Source organism: Capra hircus, chromosome 1 (genome assembly GCF_001704415.2).
Source record: "Capra hircus breed San Clemente chromosome 1, ASM170441v1, whole genome shotgun sequence".
In the NCBI taxonomy this organism is placed as follows: Eukaryota; Metazoa; Chordata; class Mammalia; order Artiodactyla; family Bovidae; genus Capra; species Capra hircus.
The window spans coordinates 101,021,474-101,045,174 of NC_030808.1; the positions used below are offsets into that span (position 1 = coordinate 101,021,474).

The following is a 23,701-nucleotide window of genomic DNA, read 5'->3' on the forward strand; positions in this document are numbered from 1 at the left end:
TCTCTTATTCTACACACACATACATTTGCTCCAGGATCATTAAAAAAATCAATGTTAGTCTCTACTAACAATTTGAAGATTCTCAGGAGGGATTTACGCTTCACAAATATCTGCTTTCCTAAAAGTCTTTCCTATGTGCATAACTGCCCCACCGTTCTACTCTTTAGGGTGACTCCCCAAATCACTCCCTTTTCTTTACCTTTCATCTGCCTCTCATCTTATTTAACCAACCTCAACATAAATCTCTTTGCTCCAGCGTCTTCAAACTACAACTTGTCTTTTTTTTTTTTATTGCCCTTAACTTGTTTTTCATAAAGTTTATACTTTTTCAATATTTCAGTATCACATGGTTGGCTTTGCCTCTTCCCAATACTCTAAAACAACTAGCACAAAATAAAGTCTCTTGTTAGATCACCTTAAAATGAAGTGCAAAGTGAAAATTTTGATTGCTATTTATTTAAATTTGACTTTATATATATATATAAATATGATGATAGGAATAGTACACTTGCACTATTTAAAACTGGAAAATAGAGCAATGAAACATTTAGAAATATCACATACATTCACTAGGCAGTAATAACCACCATTAATATTCTAACGTTTACCCTTCCAAATCTTTCTCTCTGTGTATATTTGTGTGTACACACACCACAATGGAATCGATTCTTTCATAGTATACTACTACCTACTTCTTTTAATCAAGAACTTTTACCACAGTTATTCTCATCTAATCTAATAGCCAGAATTATTTAGATTTCCAAAACTGACCCCCCAAATATCATTTCTGATATTCAAACCCATTCCTAGCCTGAACTATGCTCTCTGCATCTGATAATGTCCTTTATATGTGGTCCAGTCTTACATAGAAACTTTCTGTATTATTTTGTTGAAATAACCAGGATAGACTGTCCCACTTTCAGAAGTTCCTGGATTATTTAGTATAATATAATTAATTGTGCTCATTTATTTTGTTTATTTCGTACAAACTTTGCCAGATCTTCAAGCTTAATGATAAAAAATGCAATTCAATTAAAAAAAATTTTAGATGGACTAGGTCCTGTTTTGTTCCCAATATTCCTTAAATTTGACCCTCTGCTTAGGTCATGAAATTCTAAATGTAATATATGTGATTTCTAAGTAATATCAAATATGTAGTTCTCCATCAATCATATACTTAATAATTTTAATACCAGTTGTTAATTCTTGGCTGACCCAATTTCACCAGTTTGTTAAATCTTTGTTTCTAACATATTATTTATTTTACATATATTTGTTGTCCTTCTCTAAATTGGATTCATCCCTCAATAGCAGGGCTATTTAGTTTGTATTATGTTTATCATACTGCTGATTGAATTCACTTGTATCTGCAGCAGGTGAACTTCCATATATCTTAAAGGAGTATTCAAAGATAAAGGAGCATTATGCCTGCAAATAACACAGAAATAACTCAGGAAAAATAATAGTCAATATATACACATACATATATATTTCACATAAAGAAAGAGAGCATGATATTGAAAATATGTCAAAACAGCAGCATGCAGTGAATCTGGGGGCTTTCCAGGTGGCTTTAGTGGTAAAGAACCTGCCTGCCAATTCAGCAGATGTAAGAGACAAGGATTAGATCCTACAGTCAGGAAGATCCCCTGGAGGAAAGTGAAAGTGAAGTCACTCAGTCATGTCCGACTCTTTGTGACCCGTGGACTGTAGCCCACCAGGCTGCTCTGTCCATGGGATTCTCCAGGCAAGAGTACTGGAGTGGGTTGTCATTTCCTTCTCCAGGGGATCTTCCCGACCCAGGGATCGAACCCAGGTCTCCCTCATTGCAGGCAGACACTTTAACCTCTGAGCCACCAGGGAAGCCCCTAAGGGCATGGCAATTCACTCCAGTATCCTTGCCTGGAGGACGCAGGAGCATGGCAGGCTATGGTTCATAAGGTCGCAGGGTGTTGGACGTGATTAAACCGACTTAGTACGCATGCATGTGAATCTGGGTAAATGTATATGAGAGTTCTTTACAGTGTTTTGAAATTATGTCTAAATTAAAATAGTATATTTCAGGAAACCGATAAACACATGGCTGATCACAGTAACAGCAAAATAGTTAAATATAAAGTTGTAGTTTATCAAGTGAAATGGAGAAACAGGAAAATACATAATCATTTATCTTTTAAGCATAAAGCAGATATATTAGATTGCCAGTGGTAATATAAATTGATAATATTTTTGTAGACATAGTTGGTGATATGTGTCTTAGCTATAAAAGTCCATGTACCTTTTGAAAATTCTGATTTAATTATTCCATGAAAAATAAGAAATGGATAAAAATATCTACATTTGTTATGTCTATTTTTATGTTACTATTCCCATGATAAGTTTAAAGAAATCTAACTTTACAAGAACAAAAAAAAGGAGTTAGGTAAATTATAGAACATTGTAAAAACAATACACAGGCAATGAAATTAAGGTGAAGAGTATTTATTTGATAGACTTTCAAATAGTATTTCAAATAGATCTATTTCAAATAGTATTTATTTGAAAGTAGTATACAATTATTTGAAAGTATTATATGCAATATTGCATTTGATGCTTTTCCAAATTAGCTAAAGTAAAAGGTGTAATTACATACAAGTGGATAGTCCATTCTGAAGGAGATCAGCCCTGGGATTTCTTTGGAAGGAATGATGCTAAAGCTGAAACTCCAGTACTCTGGCCACCTCATGCAAACAGTTGACTCACTGGAAAAGACTCTGATGCTGGGAGGGACTGGGGGCAGGAGAAGAAGGGGACGACAGAGGATGAGATGGCTGGATGGCATCATTGACTCGATGGACGCGAGTCTGAGTGAACTCCGGGAGTTGGTGATGGACAGGGAGGCCTGGCGTGCTGCGATTCATGGAGTCGCAAAGAGTCGGACACAACTGAGCGACTGAACTAAACTGAACTAAACTGAGATGGAAAAAGATAAACCATAAATATGAGACGATAACAATTTTCTAAGGAGTCAGGACCCCGGCCTCTGCCACTTGGTGTGGTCTTTGAACTTCCTGAGTCTGTCTCACATAAGAGGTAGTTTAAAAATCTGAATCCAGGATTTTTAAAGAGCACCAAAATTGATCCAGTGGCATGCTAATGTACATTTTTTTTTGTTTGAGCATAGAACTAAGATTAATCAAGGGCTTGGTAAGACTAAATTTAGGCCTATACAATAAATAAGAGTATAAGCCAAGAAAGGTACTGCTTCTCTCTCTTTTCATGTTAAAAAAAATTAATTTCTCCTTTCTTTGCTCAAGCCCTGTGTAATTTAGTTTTAGAGCTTATTTCTTTACTTTGATCCTTTTTGTTTGCAAATTCCATGAAATTGGGCTTGGTATTTCCTCAGAAGCTGTGGCTTATTATTGATCTTAATTATCTTCTAAGAGTCTAGCCTTCTAGACTGTAATCAAATTGTTGGGAGCTTATAAGCCTCTTTCCATAACATTTTACACAAACTACCTGTATCCTGGTCTAAATAGCATAGAGCTAGTTCAGACTTCCCATTATTCACACTCCCTTAATTCCAAGAGAACTTTGCTTTATCATGCAGGATAAAACAGGAATTGCCTGCAGGCACTTCCAATATTAGGTTTCACCAAACTCAAAGAATTATTTTGTTTGTAGGACGGGAAACTTTTAAAATCTGTCAAGAAATTTACCTTTAAATACCTCACCTTGCCACATCCAGAGATGAATATCTAGTCTCCTAACTTCAGAGACTTGTTCAGATTTATTCCTATCAAGAATATTTCTCCTTTTGCCAGAATTGTTGAAAGGCTATTCTTCGTCAACAGTCTATTGAGGACCTCAGAAAATTCCAAAAACAAAATGAAACAAAAAACAAACAAAAAAATTCTAACTACATTCTACTAATTATGTTCACTTATTCCGCTTCTGGGAAAATAGATTAAGAAAATGAACAAAAGTTGCAAAAATGCCAACTGTGAGTGTTTACATTTAAAAAATTAGATAATACTTTCATTACCTGTATGACGTTTGGTAAGTTACTAAAACACTTTCTGACTAAATTTCTTTAACCAAAAAATAGGGATAATAATAGTACTTACTTAAAAGGTGGTTTTGAGTTTTGGATGACTTAATATATTCAAAGTCCTTAGAACAATGTCTGCAAGTAGTAGTGCTTGCAAATTATTTTATCTTCATAAAAGAAACAAATGATGCAAGAAATTGTAGTACAATCATTGATAATGTATCACTAAGTCATTAAAACATTTTAATAAAAATTATAACATGAAATAAATTGTTTAAATAAGGAAAATTTTAATAACTTAATTGAGTATTGTTTTATATATGTCTGATTATAACTATGTACATAGTTTTTTTTAAAAAAGTAGAAACACTTCAGTTCAGTTCAGTTGATCAGTTGTGTCCGACTCTTTGCGATCCCATGAATTACAGCACGCCAGGCCTCCCTGTCTGTCACCAACTCCCGGAGTTCACTCAGACTCATGTCCATCAAGTCAGTGATGCCATCCAGCCATCTCATCCTCTGTCGTCCCCTTCTCCTCCTGCCCCCAATCCCTCCCAGCATCAGAGTCTTTTCCAGTGAGTCAACTGTTTGCATGAGGTGGCCAGAGTACTGGAGTTTCAGCTTTAGCATCATTCCTTCCAAAGAAATCCCAGGGTTGATCTCCTTCAGAATGGACTGGTTGGATCTCCTTGCAGTCCAAGGGACTCTCAAGAGTCTTCTCCAACACCGCAGTTCAAAAGCATCAATTCTTCGGTGCTCAGATTTCTTCACAGTCCAGCTCTCACATCCATACATGACCACTGGAAAAAACATAGCCTTGACTAGACAGACCTTTGTTGGCAAAGTAATGTCTTTGCTTTTCAATATGCTATCTAGGTTGGTCATAACTTTTCTTCCAGGGAGTAAGCTTCTTTTAATTTCATGGCAGCCATCTGCAGTGATTTTGGAGCCCGAAAAAATAAAGTCCGACATTGTTTCCATTGTTTCCCCATCTATTTCCCAAGAAGTGATGGGACCAGATGCCATAATCTTCATTTTCTGAATGTTGAGCTTTAAGCCAACTTTTTCACTCTCCACTTTCACTTTCATCAAGAGGCTTTTAGTTCCTCTTCACTTCCTGCCATAAGAGTGGAGTCATCTGCATATCTGAAGTTATTGAGAGTTCTCCCGGCAATCTTGATACCAGCTTGTGCTTCTTCCAGCCCAGTATTTTTCATGATGTACTCTGCATATAAGTTAAATAAGCAGGGTGACAATATACAGCCTTGACGTACTCCTTTTCCTATTTGGAACCAGTCTGTTGTTCCCTGTCCAGTTCTAACTGTTGCTTCCTACCTGCATATAGGTTTCTCAAGAGGCAGGTTAGGTGGTCTGGTATTCTCATCTCTTGAGGAATTTTCCACAGTTTATTGTGATCCACACAGTCAAAGGCTTTGGCATAGTCAAGAAAGCAGAAATAGATGTTTTTTTCCTAGAACTCTCTTGGTTTTTCAATGATCAAGCAGATGTTGGCAATTTGATCTCTGGTTCCTCTGCCTTTTCTAAACCCAGCTGAACATCTGGAAGTTCATGGTTCACTTATTGCTGAAGCCTGGCTTGGAGAATTTCGAGCATTATTTTACTAGCATGTGAGATGAGTGCAATTGTGTGGTAGTTTGAACATTTTTTTGGCATTGCCTTTCTTTGGGATTGGAATGAAAACGGACCTTTTCCAGTCCTGTGGCCACTGCTGAGTTTTCCAAATTTGCTGGCATATTCCGTGCAGTACTTTCACAGCATCATCTTTCAGGATTTGAAATAGCTCAACTGGAATTCCGTCACCTCCACCAGCTTTTTTTGTAGTGATGCTTCCTAAGGCCCACGTGACTTCACAATCCAGGATGTCTGGCTCTAGGTTAGTGATCACACCATCATGATTATCTTGGTCATGAAGATCTTTTTTGTACAGTTCTTCAGTGTATTCTTGCCACCTGTTCTTAATATCTTCTGCTTCTGTTAGGTGCATACCATTTCTGTCCTTTATTGTGGCCGTCTTTGCATGAAATGTTCCCTTGATATCTGTAATTTTCTTGAAGAGACCTCTAGTCTTTCCCTTTCTGTTGTTTTCCTCTATTTCTTTGCACTGATAGCTGAAGAAGGCTTTCTTATCTCTTCTTGCTATTCTTTGGAACTCTGCATTCAGATGCTTCTGTCTTTCCTTTTCTCCTTTGCTTTTTGCTTCTCTTCTTTTCACAGCTATTTGTAAGGCCTCCTCAGACGGCCATTTTGCTTTTTTCATTTCTTTTCCATCGGGATGGTCTTGATCCCTGTCTCCTGTAAAATGTCACGAACCTCATTCCATAGTTCATCAGGAACTCTGTCTATCAGATCTAGTCCCTTAAAACTATTTCTCACTTCCACTGTATAATCATAAGGGATTTGATTTAGGTCATACCTGAATGGTCTAGTGGTTTTCCCTACTTTCTTCAATTTCAGTCTGAATTTGGTAATAAGGCATTCATGATCTCAGCCACAGTCAGGTCCTGGTCTTGTTTTTATTGACTGTATAGAGCTTTTCCATCTTTGGCTGCAAAGAATATAATCAATCTGATTTTGGTGTTGACCATCTGGTAATGTCCATGTGTAGAGTCTTTTCTTGTATTGTTGGAAGAAAAGACTCTACACATGGACATCACCCCATGGACAGTATGGAAAAAAGTAGAATGGAATACATCAAATGACCTTTTCCATCTCTGTGATACATAAAACGTTGGGTATTTTTTGGTAACCCATATTTTTTTAGAGAAGGCATTGTTCTTGTAAAAAAGAAACCATTAATAAAAGATTAGGGCATTTTCATAGCATGAGTATATATAATGATGGTACAATGTGGTATTACTATTTCCCACACTATGTCAAATCTCCTTCAGAGCTGCTATGTAGAAAACAAGCAGATCAGTGGTAATTAAGTAACAATAAAATCTTAAAAGTAAAAAGTCTGTGTGATAGACTAACTGAAAATGTTCAGTTAAGACCATAATGTTTGCCTTGCCAGACCTTCAGTGTACATGGTTGCAAAACCTGAGTGGTATTAGCACCATTTCAACACTCTTGTGGTATTTGAGCAGTATTACTTAGGAGGCAGTCTCAACATTTAATAGTATGATCATGAACCCTCAAGGGTTCTGTCAGGTAATAGAACAACCCTTGCCAAATAACCTTGAAACAAAATTCATTTTGTGTGACCAAGTCCTCTTGCTGTATAAGTATGAAAAAATATTGGCATCGCAGAAGTAAAGTAGCTGCTATATGTTGAGCTACAAATGAATAAAACCTCCAAAAAGACAGGAAAAAGAAATGCACTGAAATAATGCATTAAATAGGATGGCATGTCTGAGGAACGCTGAGGGTAAATGAAATAAAAAGAGAAAAAATTGCCAGATTTTGTTATCAGTTGACATTGCTAGTCAGCCAGTTTAAACATGTGTTAAAGATATAAGGATAAAAGATTTTTTGTTTACTTTCCTGTTTAAAGATGAAAATGAAATACAGTAATATCTGATATATTTTCATTGTGATGTGTTGATATTACATGCAGAATGTTCTCCTTTATTTGCTAACATCAAAAATATCACTCAATAATTGCAGGAAAATAAGATCAACCACATGCTAACCCTGAACAATGCAGTGCAGCTGTTGGAGAGAAGAAATTTGGCATTTCAATGAAAAAAAAAAAAAAAAAAGGCACATATATTAAACTAATGAACTCTGCTCCACAGGGATTACTAGAATGACTATATTTTAAACAAAAATGCCATCACTGCACTATTCTCTGCGTTGTCAGTGTACTGTTTTTGAAAAAAATCTTTATTCCTTTAGATAAACCATTTACTCTGTAACTTTTGTGTTACTAGATTGTCATTACATAAACTATATTCTAAATACAATATAAATCATTGTCTTTATTGTGACTGTGAAATTCATTGTCTAAAAAATACCTCCTAAGGAGCAAATTTACCAGAAAAGATGATTTTAAAAGGCCAAATTGGTTAGTATAGGAAACAGTTGACATGGAATGACATCAGAAAAATCTAGGTTAAAATTCTGATGCCAGTTCCTACTAGTGGGAAAAAAATATATATAGCCAAGTTTCTGATATTTAAAAGCCTTAGTGTCCTCATCTGAAATGCAATTAGTAATATTTAACTTGTATATTTGTTGAAATAAAATAAAACAAGTTATGAAAGCTGTCAATTATAATGACTGATACAAGACAATATTAATAACAGATGACAGTTCTTACATTTGCATATTTGAAATCTTAAACAGTATGTTTTAAAAACAAAAAATAGGCTTATCCACAATTACATGCCTACTGGTTAGTCCATGACAAGCCCCATAGCGAGATATTTAAAAGTGAAAGTGATCTTTTGTGGGAGATAAAGAATATAACTGCATTGAGAAGTCAGGCATTAAATGGTTCATAAAATTTTTTTTTTATGTATTTTTTCATTTGCCCAAAAAGCCAAGTCAGGGAAGATAAGGTTGAAATATGCATATACATCCTTGAGAATTCACACAGTTTCAGCTGACACGTGTGTTTTTCTATAAAGTATAGTGATGAATGTTCATTGTATTTCATTTTCCCTGTTTCAAGCAGAAAATTTGTGGCTTCTTATAACACTTGGGTGCCTGCAGGGTCTCCAGTTAGGAAATTATTAAAGCTGAGATCTGTATGATTTACATGGATGTTGGGGTGTAGGGGCTGGAAGGACATACATATTGAAGGAGGAAACAGACAGACCAGGCTCCATCTTGAAAGCAGGAGTCCATCTTGGGCCGGACTGTGGACTTTGAGCTCTATGTCCAGTATCTATGGAAACGACATACCAACTGAAAAACCAGGCCCCCTGGATGGAACCCCAGGGCTCGTAGCGAGACTCTCTGTTGCCTAAAAGAATAATCTATTATCTGTGTAACTGAATAGAATCATAAATTCTATTATGCTTATTGGGGTATGATCACAGGCCTGTTGATAATTGTCCACTGTTAACTACCTAGGCTTAAGGCATATGAATCGTGGGTTAACTTTGATTGTATCTTTCTTTTCCTTTGTTCAGACTAGTTTCAGGGAATTTGAGGAGGTGGGTATGGGCACGTACACTTAGGGTATATAAAGTTCAGAAAAACTGGTCAGGGTGCTTGGCTAAGAGGAAACTCTGCTTTGGGCCCGCCGGTGTAATAAACTGCACTCCACTATCTGCATTGTCCTTCTGAGTGAGTTTGTTTCCCGGAATGTGTGGCTACAACAATATCACATTCATTCACTGATAAAACTAGTCTTTTGATTTTCATAGTTTTATCTATAGAATAATTAGTTTCCTATTTAATTTTTTACACTCCTTTATAACTTATATGTGAAGAAGGAAATGGCAACCAACCCCAGAACTCTTGCCTGGAGTATCCCATAGACAGAGGGGCTTGGCAGCCTACAGTCCATGGGGTGGCAAAAGTGAGTAGGACCCAACTGAGGGACTAAACAATAACATAGCTACGTTCTTGACACAGATTGAAGGTACAACAATTTCAACAACATTTCTTTAAAGCAACATATATATATTTAAATCAAAATCAGCATGAGAAAAATGTAGATTCCATAAAGGAGAATAAAACCTTAAAAGTTCTGGTAGTGTTTAAAAAGAAAATGAAAACAAACGATTAAAAAAAACAAACAAAAAACCCTGTGTATTTTCTGTTCAATTTCAGCATCTGCTCTGTAGCTTTCTTTTTCTTCACTCTAGATGAGTGCCTGCAATCGTAAAACCCGACTCCGGTAATACTTTTGTAAATGAATCACTACAGCATTCATACAATTAGCCTCTGAACAGATGTCAGAAAGTAAAGATCGGCCGCTTCTAGATCAAGTTGCCGCTGCCAACTCTCGCGAGCTTTGTCAGTAACTGTTGATTGTAATGTCAGTGCAGTCCAATTTACAGGCTGGAGAAGCAGCTGCATACTGCATTTCCCTGAAGTATTATATGATTTCCACTCCTTGCAAACTTTATCATCTTTGTTGCAGTGAGTCGGGTAAGTTGCTCTGAATTTACGTCTTCCTGTAGAGATGGAAGTTACCCTGAAGCTCATTCTGTAGGAGGAATGCGATCCCTTCACGTGTTTGTTGTGCCCCTTTGGTGCTCTGTGGGAGGCAGTCATTGGAAATGGGACAGATGAAGGGAGCAGCCACATACATCAAATCTTCTGATTATTCAGGGAACACAGACTGAGTTCATTTAACTGCTTACGGAAATAATGAATTTGTTCAACTTTGTATAAAGGACCGTAGCAGTTAATAGTATCACTGTAATGTGTGTTCCTAATGCACTCTCTAAGGGAAAACATTTTATGCTGTGTTTTACATTTAAATGCTCTGTTTGGTGAATGTCGCCTTAAAAGAGTAACAAGTGTTTCTTGACCAATCTTACTCTATTTTTCTTTTCTTTTCTCTATTTTTCTTTCTATTTTTCTGAAATGAATAGTTCTCTTATTGTCTGGTTTTACAGAGTACTTAACATTTTGCTATTTGAAACTTTAACAAAATCAATTTGCAAAGGAAAGGTCTAAGTTTGTTTTGTATAAAAGGAAAGATCTATTTCTTGATTTGATTTACAAACTTTTGTCTAGTTTGCCCTGTTTATTCTCTTTTTTAATATGTGTATTTATACAAAAGTCTTTTACATTTGTTATTTTTATTATTATAGAAATAATAGCAAATGCACACTTTCTGCTCATCCTACAATTTTTTAAATCTACCTTTATTTTGATATCAATTCTTATTTCACCAGAGGATTAAGCATTGAGTTTTTATAAAACCATATGAATGATTAAAAGTGAACTGAAATGTGAACAAAATTATTTCACTATTTATGATTTCTATTTGTAATTAAAAAAAAAAAAACTTGTCCCTTCCAACTTTTTATGAATATATTGCATGATAATGAACTCAGGAGTTACTGTTACTAGTCTGTATAATGCCTTCCATAATATGAGCTATCTCATAGCTATGATAAATATAATTATATATCACTTATGTAGTTATTAAGGGTAAGCATGAGGTTTTAAAGAATGATTTTTACTTTAAATGACAACCTTTAGAATTCTCTGTGTGTTTGAAATAGAGTGGTCTTTTGGATGCAAATTATATTTCTAATTGAATTTTCAAAGTTCTGTTTTGTTCTTCTAGACATATTATTGTCCTTATTTTTTAATTATAAGAAAATATTTGGTGGAACTCCAACTGAAAATCTAAATATATTTATTTGAAACAAAATTTGTAATATATAGTGGAACTATACATAACATTGTTCTGTAATTTCCAAGTCTCCTGTAAATGTGTTAGCATATTTTCAGATTAAAAAAAAAAGAAAGCTAAAAAAAGAAAATATAGGGATTTACTCTATATTTCAGCTTTTAAAGTATAAGCAAATGATATCTTATTTACAGATTTAATTTCTGCTTTGATTTATTTCTTGGTAACAATGAATAATGCATGCTTAAATTATATGTTGTCTTCATTTTAACGCTTTCTTGCCCAAATCTGCTCATTCTTATCAAAATTTAACTGTTCCAAATGAAGAATTATAAATGAATAGATGTCAACCTAAGAACAGATTGAACTTTGCAAGAAGACCCAAGATATCTAATATTAAATGTTCAAATTATTCACACAATAAAAAGTTTGTAAAATTTTTTCCTCTTTGAGGAAAGTTATAGATCTGTGTTTCATACCTAATATAGTGTCTTCTATCTATACCTCCTTTTAGTGTCTATTGGGTATCTGAAGGATCCCTGGAAGACAATGGCGTAGTTTATAAACAGACTTCCTCAATTTCCCACTTCACTTAGCCTACAACAAAACAAGCTTTTTAGGTTTGATATAAAGGCTCAGTTGTTTTAATTGGACTATCTACATTTTAGTGGCCCTTGTTCTAGACCATATTATCTAGATGGCTCTTTTCTTACCATTTTAACAGTCTTTATTTTTATATAGAAGTATATATTCTACTAAAACTTTTTAAAAATGACAAGAAAACTACATTCAGTGAAAACTATTAACAGGTTTTGCTTGACCATCCTTTAATAAGTCCTTGACTGCCCAATTATTTAGAAAATTTGGTTGATATCCAATTATGACAAATATATAGCAAATAAACAGCTTTTTATACCAATAATTTTATTATACTCATACTTTATACCATTGCATACTTTTAAAACTAGTCAAGGAATTTTGATACTACTTTCAAAATTGAATTAAAAATACAAAAAGAAGAAAATAAATTTTTATATTTTTGATTTTGAAAGTTTTTTTTTTAATTGAGAATAATTTCCCAAAATTGCCAGTAGATTTTGATATCCTGGAGCATTTGATAAACTTGGAACACTATAGTATTCATTATTTTCCAGGTTTGTCTCCTTCCCCACTCCCATCAATTTTCTTTTGCAATTCCAAACAAAACTTCTGCCTTTAATAAAGTATTAAATATTATTACAATAAATTAGTTGATCTAAACTGAGTATTTCTAAATTCATTTACTCAAGTGTCCTTGGTATGAAAATTTACCCCATTCTTTGTGATAAACATGCTATGTGTTCTCAGAATTTAAATTGTTTAATGTACCAGTAGTCAATTTGCAACAGAATTTATAGGATGAAATAAATGAAATTTTATTGAATACTTTAATTATTAACAAACACTTAGAGATACAGAGCAATAACATTTTTTAATCTCTTTTGTCTACTTTTTGATTGCTTAATCTTGTGATAATGTATATTAAACACATAAACATCTCTTAATGGTAAAACTACAGTGCAGCATTTAGACCAGAGAATACTAGATTATGAAAAAAAAAATTATTCTTACTTAAATAAAGGACTTCAGTGGCTTAGCAGTAAAGAATCCTCCTGCAATGCAGGAGACCCAGAGTTCAATCCCTGGGTTGGGAAGATCCCCTGGAGGATGGCATGGCAACCCACTCTAGTATTCTTGCCTGGAGAACCCCATGGACTGAGGAGCCTGGCAGGCTACAATTCATAGGGTCACAAAGAGTTGGACATGACTGAAGTGACTTAGCATACATGTAAATAAATATAAACACATTAGCCTACACTAATAATAAGTATGCAAATAGAAGCATATGTTCATGTTAAAACCTAGATTTAATAATATAGTGTTTAAAATGTACTCCAACAGCTTAACACCAAGGTGAATTAGAATTATATTGCCATTCTTGCTACAAACACAGACTTATATGATTGAATGTTACTAATTACATTATTTACAATTACAAGGTGTAAGTACTTATATTACTAATACCAAGGTGATGACTCATAGAATTCACTGTTGAAAAAGAAAGATTATTATTCATGTAAATCATATTATATAACATTAAGTTCTACTTAGCACAAAATATAAATAAAAGCATACAAGTACTTATATAAATCAATTAAGTGACATGGAATGTTATAACAACCTTTTAGATGTTATAGCAGCCTTTCATAATACATGCAATGAAAATTATCATATTTATTAATTACATACAAAAACAAAATATGTTGGTAGTAATTTTATATTCAATATGGAATAAAATTAATAAACAATAGAATGAAAGTTTGAAAACTGTCAGAAACCAAAAATTATCCGGATCTGTTATATGGTTTATATAAACCAAACAAAAAGAATACAATCTTTATTAGACTCAGTAGAGATTGATTGAGCTAGGCCAAATGCCTACCTCCAATTTAGAAGAAATGTCTTAGGATTTATCACAAGGGGGAAAAATAAAATTGTAGTATGTGTTAGCAGTATCTCTAAAACTCCTAACTCTCTGAAATATAAAATTTTATTAGAGTCAAATTTGCTACTGCTGCTGATATTTAGTCACTAAGTTGTGTCCAACTCTTTGTGACCCAATGGACTGTAGCCTCCCAAGTTCCTCTGTCCATGGGATTTCACAGGTGAGAATATTGGAGTAGGTTGCCATTTCCTTCTACGGGGGATATTCTTGACCCAGGGATCGAACCAGGGCTCCTGAATTGGCAGGCAAATTCTTTACCACTGAGCCATCAGGGAAGCCTCAAGTGTCAAGTTTACAGGCATCTTTATATTACCATGTTGTTGCTGCTGCTGCTGCTAAGTCGATTCAGTCATATCTGATTCTGTGTGACCCCATAGATGGAGCCCACCAGGCTCCCCCATCCCTAGGATTCTCCAGGCAAGAACACTGGAGTGGGTTGCCATTTCCTTCTCCAATGCATGAAAGTGAAAAGTGAAAGTGAAGTCACTCAGTTGTGTCCGACTCTTAGCGACCCCATGGACCGTAGCCTACCAAGCTCCTCTGTCAATGGGATTTTCCAGGCAAGAGTATATAGCATGACATTATATTTATTATTTTTATTTTAAAAATATATTTAATTTGACTATAATATCTAAATTTCATAATACTATATATACAGTGTTAAAATATTATATGCTTTGATAGTATATTTTATTGGTAATAACACAGAGTCATTTATTTCAAAATTGAGAGCATAAAAAATCTCATGGCTTGATTTCTTAAAGCCTTACTGTTATAGCAATCATTATGTATAAATATGTATGTATATATATATGCATAAACATGCAGATATAAGTAGAATTAGAGATAAATATATATAAATATAGACATAGCCATAATCATAGACAGAGACAGAGATAGTAGAAATGGATATACATCTATAAGTACTGTACACTGAACAAAATAGTGTATACAATGGATTAGTTTATTCATATATTTTGGGGGATCAAAAAATACTTGTTGGTTACTAACTGTCCTGTGAGCAGTGGTGAATGAGGCTCATTAACTATGAGGATCATAGATCTAAGACAGTTATCTTAATAGGTAGTGCTTAAATCACTGCCTTCTAAGACATTCTAAAATTTAAGAAAAAAAATAAAAAATCTAATACAAATTCTCAGTGCTCACAGGATTAGTTTCTTGGACACATACTTTGGATTTATTATTACACTCTCAAAACATAATGAAGAAAACATTTTGTACATGTATAGAACTTTGCTATTGTTTTATGGATGAGAATCAGTGTATTTGCCAATTTTAATCAGATTTTCTTTTTTTTCTCAGTTGTTTAAAGATATTAATTCTTTCAGATGATATCTGCATTACATTTTTCTATCCTTTGTCACTTAGAGTTTCAGAATGTGATTTAAATTTTTTATTGAAAAGAAACTCAACTGTGCATTATGAATTTTTAATAAAACTTTGATTTCTCTGAATGTTCTTTTCATATTATTAAATAAATATTATTTCATGAAATGTCAAATAGTGATGATTTGGTAGGTATTAAAGATTACTGTTGCTTCCCCTGCTTTTCCCAGTAATTCCTCAATTTTAATCCTCTGATTTCAGTGTCCACTACCAAAATATAAGCAAATCTGACCATGTTAACACATTTAACCTCCCTAGTTGCATATGCTTTAATAAATTAACAGATTAAGACATGTATTGAGTCATCTCTAAGTGTAAAATTTCTTCTAAATTGATTTCTTCATCCACACATTACATTATCAGTCAGTCTCTTCATTGACAATATAATTTAGGTAAAAAAATCCTTCATGGTTATTCGGTTCCAGAGGACTGGTATACATACAATCTTCTCTATCTAATTTTTCTGGTAGACCTTTATAGTGGTAGCAGATTTGTCTGTTTTCACAATTTGTAGGATTAATGGCAGCTATTGTATTTATTTTTTTACTTAACATTTTGTGAATTGCTTGTCCAAATTATCTTCTGACCTTACACTATGCTTATAGTTGTACAGAGGAAAAAACCACTAAGGCAAAAAGGACCCCAGATGGGACTGTGGAAACAGAAAAAGACAGTAATAGAAGTCTGAAGATCCTTAGAGTTTCTTAACCTACTCCACAGCTCTGTCAAGAGCCAGTCAGCCATGATTAGAACTGTATATATTCCAGAGAATATGTGAGTTTGTATTTCTTCCTCTAACCAAGGTAGAAATTTAATCTACTATATCTGTCATAAATAGACTGCCACTAAATGCCTGGGTAAAGTCATACACACACACACACACACACACACACACACACACACACACATGCCTTGGACAAATTTTCTCCTTAAAATACTAAATCTCTCTTTCTTACAGAGGTTTGTAAATGAATCTCTTCAAATTGAAATCATTTCTATTTCCTTTTCCATTTCACTGATTTCTTTCCTAAATTGAAAACTGAAATATGTCCAACCATTTTCTTTTGTTTGTAACAGTAAGAGATTAATTAGTTTTCATAATTTACAGGATTAATCAGAACTGCTAAATTTTAGTTAATTATCATCAGTAAAATATAACATTAGATGCATGGAGCTGTTGAAACTTCCTGCTTACCTTTCTTGCAGAAACCAATATGCAGAGCCGGAGTACAGTCATATACCTCAGATTTGTCTTATGGTTCCTTCTGCTCTGGGTACTCTTTGAGAAGTCACACACTGAAGAAGACATCATAATTACCACCAAGAATGGCAAAGTCAGGGGGATGCGCTTGCCAGTACTTGGCGGCACAGTAACAGCCTTTCTTGGAATCCCGTATGCACAGCCACCTCTTGGTAGACTACGATTCAAAAGGCCACAATCCTTGACCAAATGGCCTGATATTTGGAATGCTACAAAATATGCAAATTCTTGTTATCAGAACACAGATCAAAGTTTTCCAGGCTTCCTTGGATCAGAGATGTGGAACCCAAACACTGACCTCAGTGAAGACTGTTTATATCTGAATGTGTGGATTCCAACACCTAAACCAAAAAATGCTACTGTAATGATATGGATCTATGGTGGTAGTTTTCAGACTGGAACATCATCTTTGCATGTTTATGATGGCAAGTTTCTGGCACGGGTTGAAAGAGTTATTGTGGTTTCAATGAACTACAGAGTAGGTGCCCTTGGATTCTTAGCTTTACCAGGAAATCCTGAGGCACCAGGGAATGTGGGTCTATTTGATCAACAGTTGGCTCTTCAGTGGGTCCAAAAAAACATAGCAGCCTTTGGTGGAAATCCTAAAAGTGTAACTCTCTTTGGAGAAAGTGCAGGAGCAGCTTCAGTTAGCCTTCATTTACTTTCTCCTAAAAGCCACCCGTTGTTTACCAGAGCTATTCTGCAAAGTGGATCTTCTAATGCTCCTTGGGCAGTGACATCTCTTTATGAAGCTAGGAACAGAACATTGACTTTAGCTAAATTTATTGGTTGCTCTAGAGAAAATGACACTGAGATAATCAAATGTCTTCGAAATAAAGAGCCCCAGGAGATTCTTCTTCATGAAGTGTTTGTTGTCCCCTATGGTACGCTCTTATCAGTAAATTTTGGTCCCACTGTGGATGGCGATTTTCTCACAGACATGCCAGACACACTACTCCAACTTGGACAGTTCAAAAAAACCCAGATCTTGGTGGGTGTTAATAAAGATGAAGGGACAGCATTTTTAGTATATGGTGCTCCTGGTTTCAGCAAAGATAACAACAGTATTATAACTAGAAAGGAATTTCAAGAAGGTTTAAAAATATTTTTTCCAGGAGTGAGTGAGTTTGGAAAGGAATCGATCCTTTTCCACTACATGGACTGGTTAGATGATCAGAGAGCTGAAAACTACCGAGAGGCCTTGGATGATGTTGTTGGCGATTATAATATCATATGTCCTGCTTTGGAGTTCACCAAAAAGTTCTCAGATATGGGAAACAATGCATTTTTCTACTATTTTGAGCACCGATCCTCCAAACTCCCTTGGCCAGAATGGATGGGAGTGATGCATGGTTATGAGATCGAATTTGTCTTTGGTTTACCACTGGAAAGAAGAGTTAATTACACAAAAGCTGAGGAAATTTTTAGTAGATCCATTATGAAACGCTGGGCAAATTTTGCAAAATATGGGTAAGTGCCAATTTTTGTAATTGTTCTTGTTTGTTTTGTTTTGCTTAGCTTTGCATGGTCCCCTGTGTAGACTTCATTCAAGGTACAGAAGCATTTTGATTATTTATTCTCTTCACACTTTAAGCTGGTTTTGTTTTTCATTATGTAGTAAATTTCAGTTCCTTGCATCAGAGTGCTTAAAAGAAATAATCAAAGAACTTTTATGAAAAATATTTTCTGATTTCATTTCCATAGCAGCATAAAGTACTTTAACAACGTTCGCCAAAGTTTGTATGGAACTAGATGTCCACCTTGCAAACAAGATGTCCACCTTGTCAAGTATTTTTCAGCGTAAAGGTTCACAGCGTTCACATGTTTAAGAAGGAGCAGGAATATCTTTCTTTTGCTCGTGCTCTTAAGCAGTGGCATACTGTTACCTGATGCACAAAGAAAGACATACTATCACAGGAAAATCAAAGGGCAGGATGGTGTTAGGGTTGGCCCTCACATTACTCATAATACAGAATTTGACACTTTATCAATTTTTTTTATTCCTTAATATGTTTGTTCAGAGGTTTTAGATAACCTTTGTTGAACAAGAGTTGCAAGGCTCATCTTGTTTAGCTAAGCATTTTTATACTTGAGTAGTCACAAGGGTGACATTACATAATAAGAGATGCTACAAAAGAACATATTTTTCCTCATATGTTACAAATATTGTGATATTATCTCTTCAATAGTCAGAGAAAAATGCTCTTTTAATATCAATATATTTTCTATTTTTAAATACTTCATGTGTATAAAAAATAAGGATTTTGTAATAGTGTGTAACCTCAAATTAAATTTTATACACTGAAACAGTTTGTATCAGTGAGTTTAATCAAAAAAATAAAAATTGGGGCATCTCTTTTTTTGAGAAATGCTTACAGAAACTCACAAACTGATTGATGCATTAATCCAATCTGTCATCCTATCTTTATAATCAAAAAGAATTTTGGGAATGATTTTCTTTCTGGTTTTCTTTTCCATCCTCCATTTAGAATTCATTATGTTGATGCTTCATGTTATTATTGGTATTTTTCTACAAAGTACCTGTATTTTATAATTCCTCTCAAAATGTTTTGACACTTATTCACTGTATATAAGGCTAAAACTCTTCCATCTGGCATTAAGATGCTTCTGTAACCTTGCTACAACCCGTTCTCAGTACCTGTTTCCTTGGTAGAGGAGATATCTCATGAATATCAAAGATTTCAAGTTTAACTACACCTTAGAGCCTGTTCTTGCTGTGTACCCTGTTTAGAAAATTTACCTCTCTCCTTTGTAATGATACAAGTCCTACTATTGTGTTAAGTTTTGACCAATTACATGTTTCATACAGAGTATCTTTAATTCTAAAAGTAGTAATTGCTTCAGACCTGTTTTACACTCTCAGAGAAACCATTGACAGTCATGTATCTAAATGCTATCTTTCATTGTATTCCGAGCCTCCTAAACTAGACTAAGAACTAACTTCTTGAAAGAGAAGTTATGGTTTTATTGTATACTTATTGAAGTACTGACATTGCTGTATGTTCCACTTAACAAATATTTAGATTCAGTAAGAACAAGTTAAACTTTTTTTTTTAAGATATGTAAGCTATTATCTGTAGCTGTACAATATGTTACACCTTCTCAACATCAGCCTAAATTTCTGCTTAACAAGGAACATCTTATTTCTAGAGCTGCTTTATAATTATGTATATTTCATTCTGTTCTCTCCCTCAAGGCTTTAATCCACATTAAATCACTTGAGTATGTGTTTAATTCTGTCTGACAATTCTAGAAATTATAAATATTTTAAGGGGACTATTAAGGGAATTTAAGGGAAACATCAATATTTCTTCAAATTATTGATGCCTATAATTTTTAAAAGACTTTATATCTTACATGTTTAAATCATCAAGAAATATATATTTTCTTATTTCACAATGGAGAACACTGAGAACCAGGTGAAGTAATGGTCATATCTATGGAAAATGAGTGCAACAGGTTAAAGAAGAGAATATTTGATACTTAATAGAATAAAAGATTGTATATCCTAATTTACTTATATGATTAGCATATTTTAATAGGAAATAAATGAATGTTGACAAATTTTGATTATAATAGTAAATTCATATGAACAAGATTAAAACCATAAAGATTAAACTTTTTAATGTAGTTCAGCTGTAGATACCACTCAGCAAGATACCATTTTAACCAGTGAGTTTCTTTATAGTCCATGCTTACACAGTTAGACAGAGATAATAATATATCATATGTGTTGAGATTTGACTTGATGGCAAACATAATGTTAATCTCCTGGTGTGCACTATATTTTTTCAAAGTATACCTATGTAATAAATATAGAAGCTTAGAATGATTAAATAAACTCCATGATAACAAATTTGGTTTAAGTGTCAGGTTTGGAAATTCACTCACATTCATTTGCCCACAAACATGATGTTTGATGTTCTCTTCTCAGGGAGATGCTCCCCCTTGGTTTGCCTCCACTCCCAGTACCAAGGACATTTAGCAATATCTGGAATTATTTTTGAGTATCACTTCTGGAACTGGGGTGGGCTACTAGCTATATAGAGGCCAGGGATGCTGCCAAACTTCTTACAATGCTCAGGATAGTCCCCCAGCAACAAATTATTCATTCCAAATGTCAGTAATGCCTAGATTGGGAAACAGCAGATTTTTACTCCCATATAACCCCAAAATCACACATAAAGAAAGTAAAAGGTAGAAATAAGAATTGTAATTATCATTCAGGAAAGTGAATTTTCAAGTACATGGTTCATAAAATGTTTTAATGAATTTTTCTCCTTAAAGAATGTTTAGTATACATTATATTTCTTATTAGGACTAAGTTCAAAATAATTTTGAAATTTTCTTTGTGATATTTTATTTTCCCAATGGGTTGTTTAGTAGTCTTTTATTTAACTTTTAGCTATTTGGATAATTTCTAGATAGTTTGTTGTGGCTTTTTAATTTAATTCAGTTCTAGTTAGAGACTCTACTCAAGATTTTCCAGTTTGAAATATATTGAGAATTATTTTATGACCCAGAATATGATTCATATGGGTGATTACTTTATGTGCTCTTGAAAAGAATGCATGTTCTTTTGGTATGATATGTTCAATTAGTCCATGGTTTCTCAGGTATTCTAATATTTTTGTCTACTTATTTTAAATACTTCGAGAAGGGTATTAACATCTTTCACTATAATTGTGACTCTGTTTATTTCTCCACTTAATTCTACTAATTTTCCTTTTACTATTTTAAATTTGTATTATTAATTCTGTGCACATTTAGGATTATGTATTCCTGATTAGTTGACTTTTATCATTTTGAAATGTCTCTGTCCTGAAATTGTCTTTGCCTAATATTAAGATAGATACATCAAGTTTCTCATGCTATGTTTGCACAATATATTTTGTTCCATCCTTTTACTCTAGCTCACCTAATTTAAAAAAAAAAAGAGAGAAAGAAACCTTTCTTAGATTTAGCATGATTAACCCAATTGGCATTTAGTATAATTATCAATGTGTTTTGTTTAAATCTACCATCTTGCTATTTTTAATCCATCCTTCTTATTGCTCCTTTGCAACTCTTTCTTTAATGTTTACGCTATTGTATTTTTTTTTTTTTTTTATGGATGTTTAGTTTGTCTTTATGGAGAAGGTAATGGCAACCCACTCCAATACTCTTGCCTGTAAAATCCCATGGACGGAGAAGGCTGATGGGCTGCGGTCCATGGGGTGACTACGAGTCGGGCACGACTGAGAGACTTAACTTTCACTTTTCACTTTCCTGCACTGGGGAAGGAAATGGCAATCCACTCCAGTGTTCCTGCCTGGAGAATCCCAGGGACGGAGGAGCCTGGTGGGCTTCCGTCTATCAGGTCGCACACAGTCGGACATGACTTAAGCGACTTAGCAGCAGCAGCAGCAGCTGTTTGTCTTTAATTTTTTCCCCAGTGTTTGTTTTAATACTAAAATTGTTTCACTTATAACTATCTACTTAAAGTTAATACTGACCTACTTTGCTGACATTTCGCACTTTCTGAACAATTCATGCTTCCTATTTTCCATTTCACTCTTAATTACTTCACAACTGTAAGAAATTAACAATAAAGTTTCATGTACTCTCCTCATTTTTATATTTCCCTATGTTTATGCAATGTATAATATAAAATATCTCTTTAAATTGTATTTGTTTTTTACAAGTTATATTAATGTAAATTCATAAAATAAAAAGCAGAGTCTTTTATGTTTACTTGTGTCTTTAGTGGGGTTTCCCTGGTGGCTTAGATGGTAAAGAATCTACCTGCAGTTTAGAAGACCTTTATTCCATCACTTGGTTGGGGAGATTTGGAGAATGAAACGGCAATCCACTCCAGGATTCTTGCCTGGAAATTTCCACGGGCATATACCATTTCCAGTATTCTTGATCCTTCCTATGGATTCTAATTGTCATCTGAAATTGTTTTCCTTTGTGCTAAAAAACATCCTTTAGAATTTCTCATTGGCAGTTTGAATAGTTACAGATCCTCTCAGCATTTTTTTTTTTTTTAAAATCTGGAGATACCTTTATTTTCCTTCAATTGAATGATTTTTTTAAAAGATAGATTTCTGGTTTAATATTTTTTTTCTTTTTCTTTCATCAGTTTAAAGATATGTTCCATTATATTCTTGTCTCTTCAGTTCTGATGTAAAGTGAACTTTTATTTGTATGATTGTCTTCTCTATACAATGTAAAAAATTTTTTCCTCTGGTTGATTTCAAAATTTCCTCTTTATCTTTGGTTTCAATTGTTTATCCATGGTATTTCCAAGAATGATTTCTTTGTCTAGGGATTTTGTCTTATTTTGTTTTTGTCTGATGTTTGCTAAGCTTTTTCTCAGTAATTTTTAATATCACATTTGAGAAAATTTGTATCAGTATTCCATCAAATATTATTTATGCCCCATTCTTACTCTCATCTCCTTCTAGAACTCCAATTATACATGCACTAGATTATAAATTTTGTCCCACAGGTTACTAAGCTTCTGTTGCCTTTTCTGCACATTTCCAAATTAGATACATTTTAAAATTTTCTCTATAAGCTCAATGACTTTTTCTATTATCTCCAATCTGTGATTGAAGGTAACCAATGAATTTTTTATTTCACTTATTTTAGTTTTCAGATTTAATTTTTTCAGTAGTTTCATTATTTTGCTGAGTTCCTTCCTGTTTTCTATTTAGATATTATTCTTTAAGTTCCTGAACATATTTAAAATAGCTGCTTTAAGTTGTTCATTCAATATCTAGTTGATGGTTTCATGTACTGTTTTCCTATTTTATTGCATGTCTAGAAATTTTTACATTTGTACTAGACTTTATGGATGATACAACAGAAATTCTATATTATTTTAGCCTTCTCTGAAGAATATATGCTTCCACTGAATGATGGTTGTTTGTTTTTAATTTTACCGAACAGTTCAATTAAGGGATGTGTATATACTTCAATTTGTCTGAAGCATGTGTAGACTTGGTTTTATATTTTGAGTGAATCCATGAAAGGTCCAAAATATTTTATAGACCCTTTAAGTTGACAGAACTTAAACTAATGTTTGTTTTCACTGAGGATGTTACAGTTACTTGTTTTGTGTCTATTAGAGTGGAGATAGTGCTTCCAATGTGGTGCAGTGGTAAA

The 23,701-nt window shown here is 33.9% G+C and overlaps 1 protein-coding gene across 1 annotated transcript in view; it reads left to right on the forward strand.

Annotated features, from left to right (window-relative positions):
- Nucleotides 9,955–23,701, forward strand: part of BCHE (butyrylcholinesterase) — a 79,510-nt gene continuing 65,763 nt past the window's right edge. The window contains exons 1-2 of the mRNA XM_005675363.2: nt 9,955–10,096; nt 16,474–17,998. Coding sequence (XP_005675420.1) covers nt 9,982–10,096; nt 16,474–17,998 — 1,640 coding nt within the window. The 5' untranslated portion in view covers nt 9,955–9,981. The remainder of the gene's footprint in view (nt 10,097–16,473; nt 17,999–23,701) is intronic.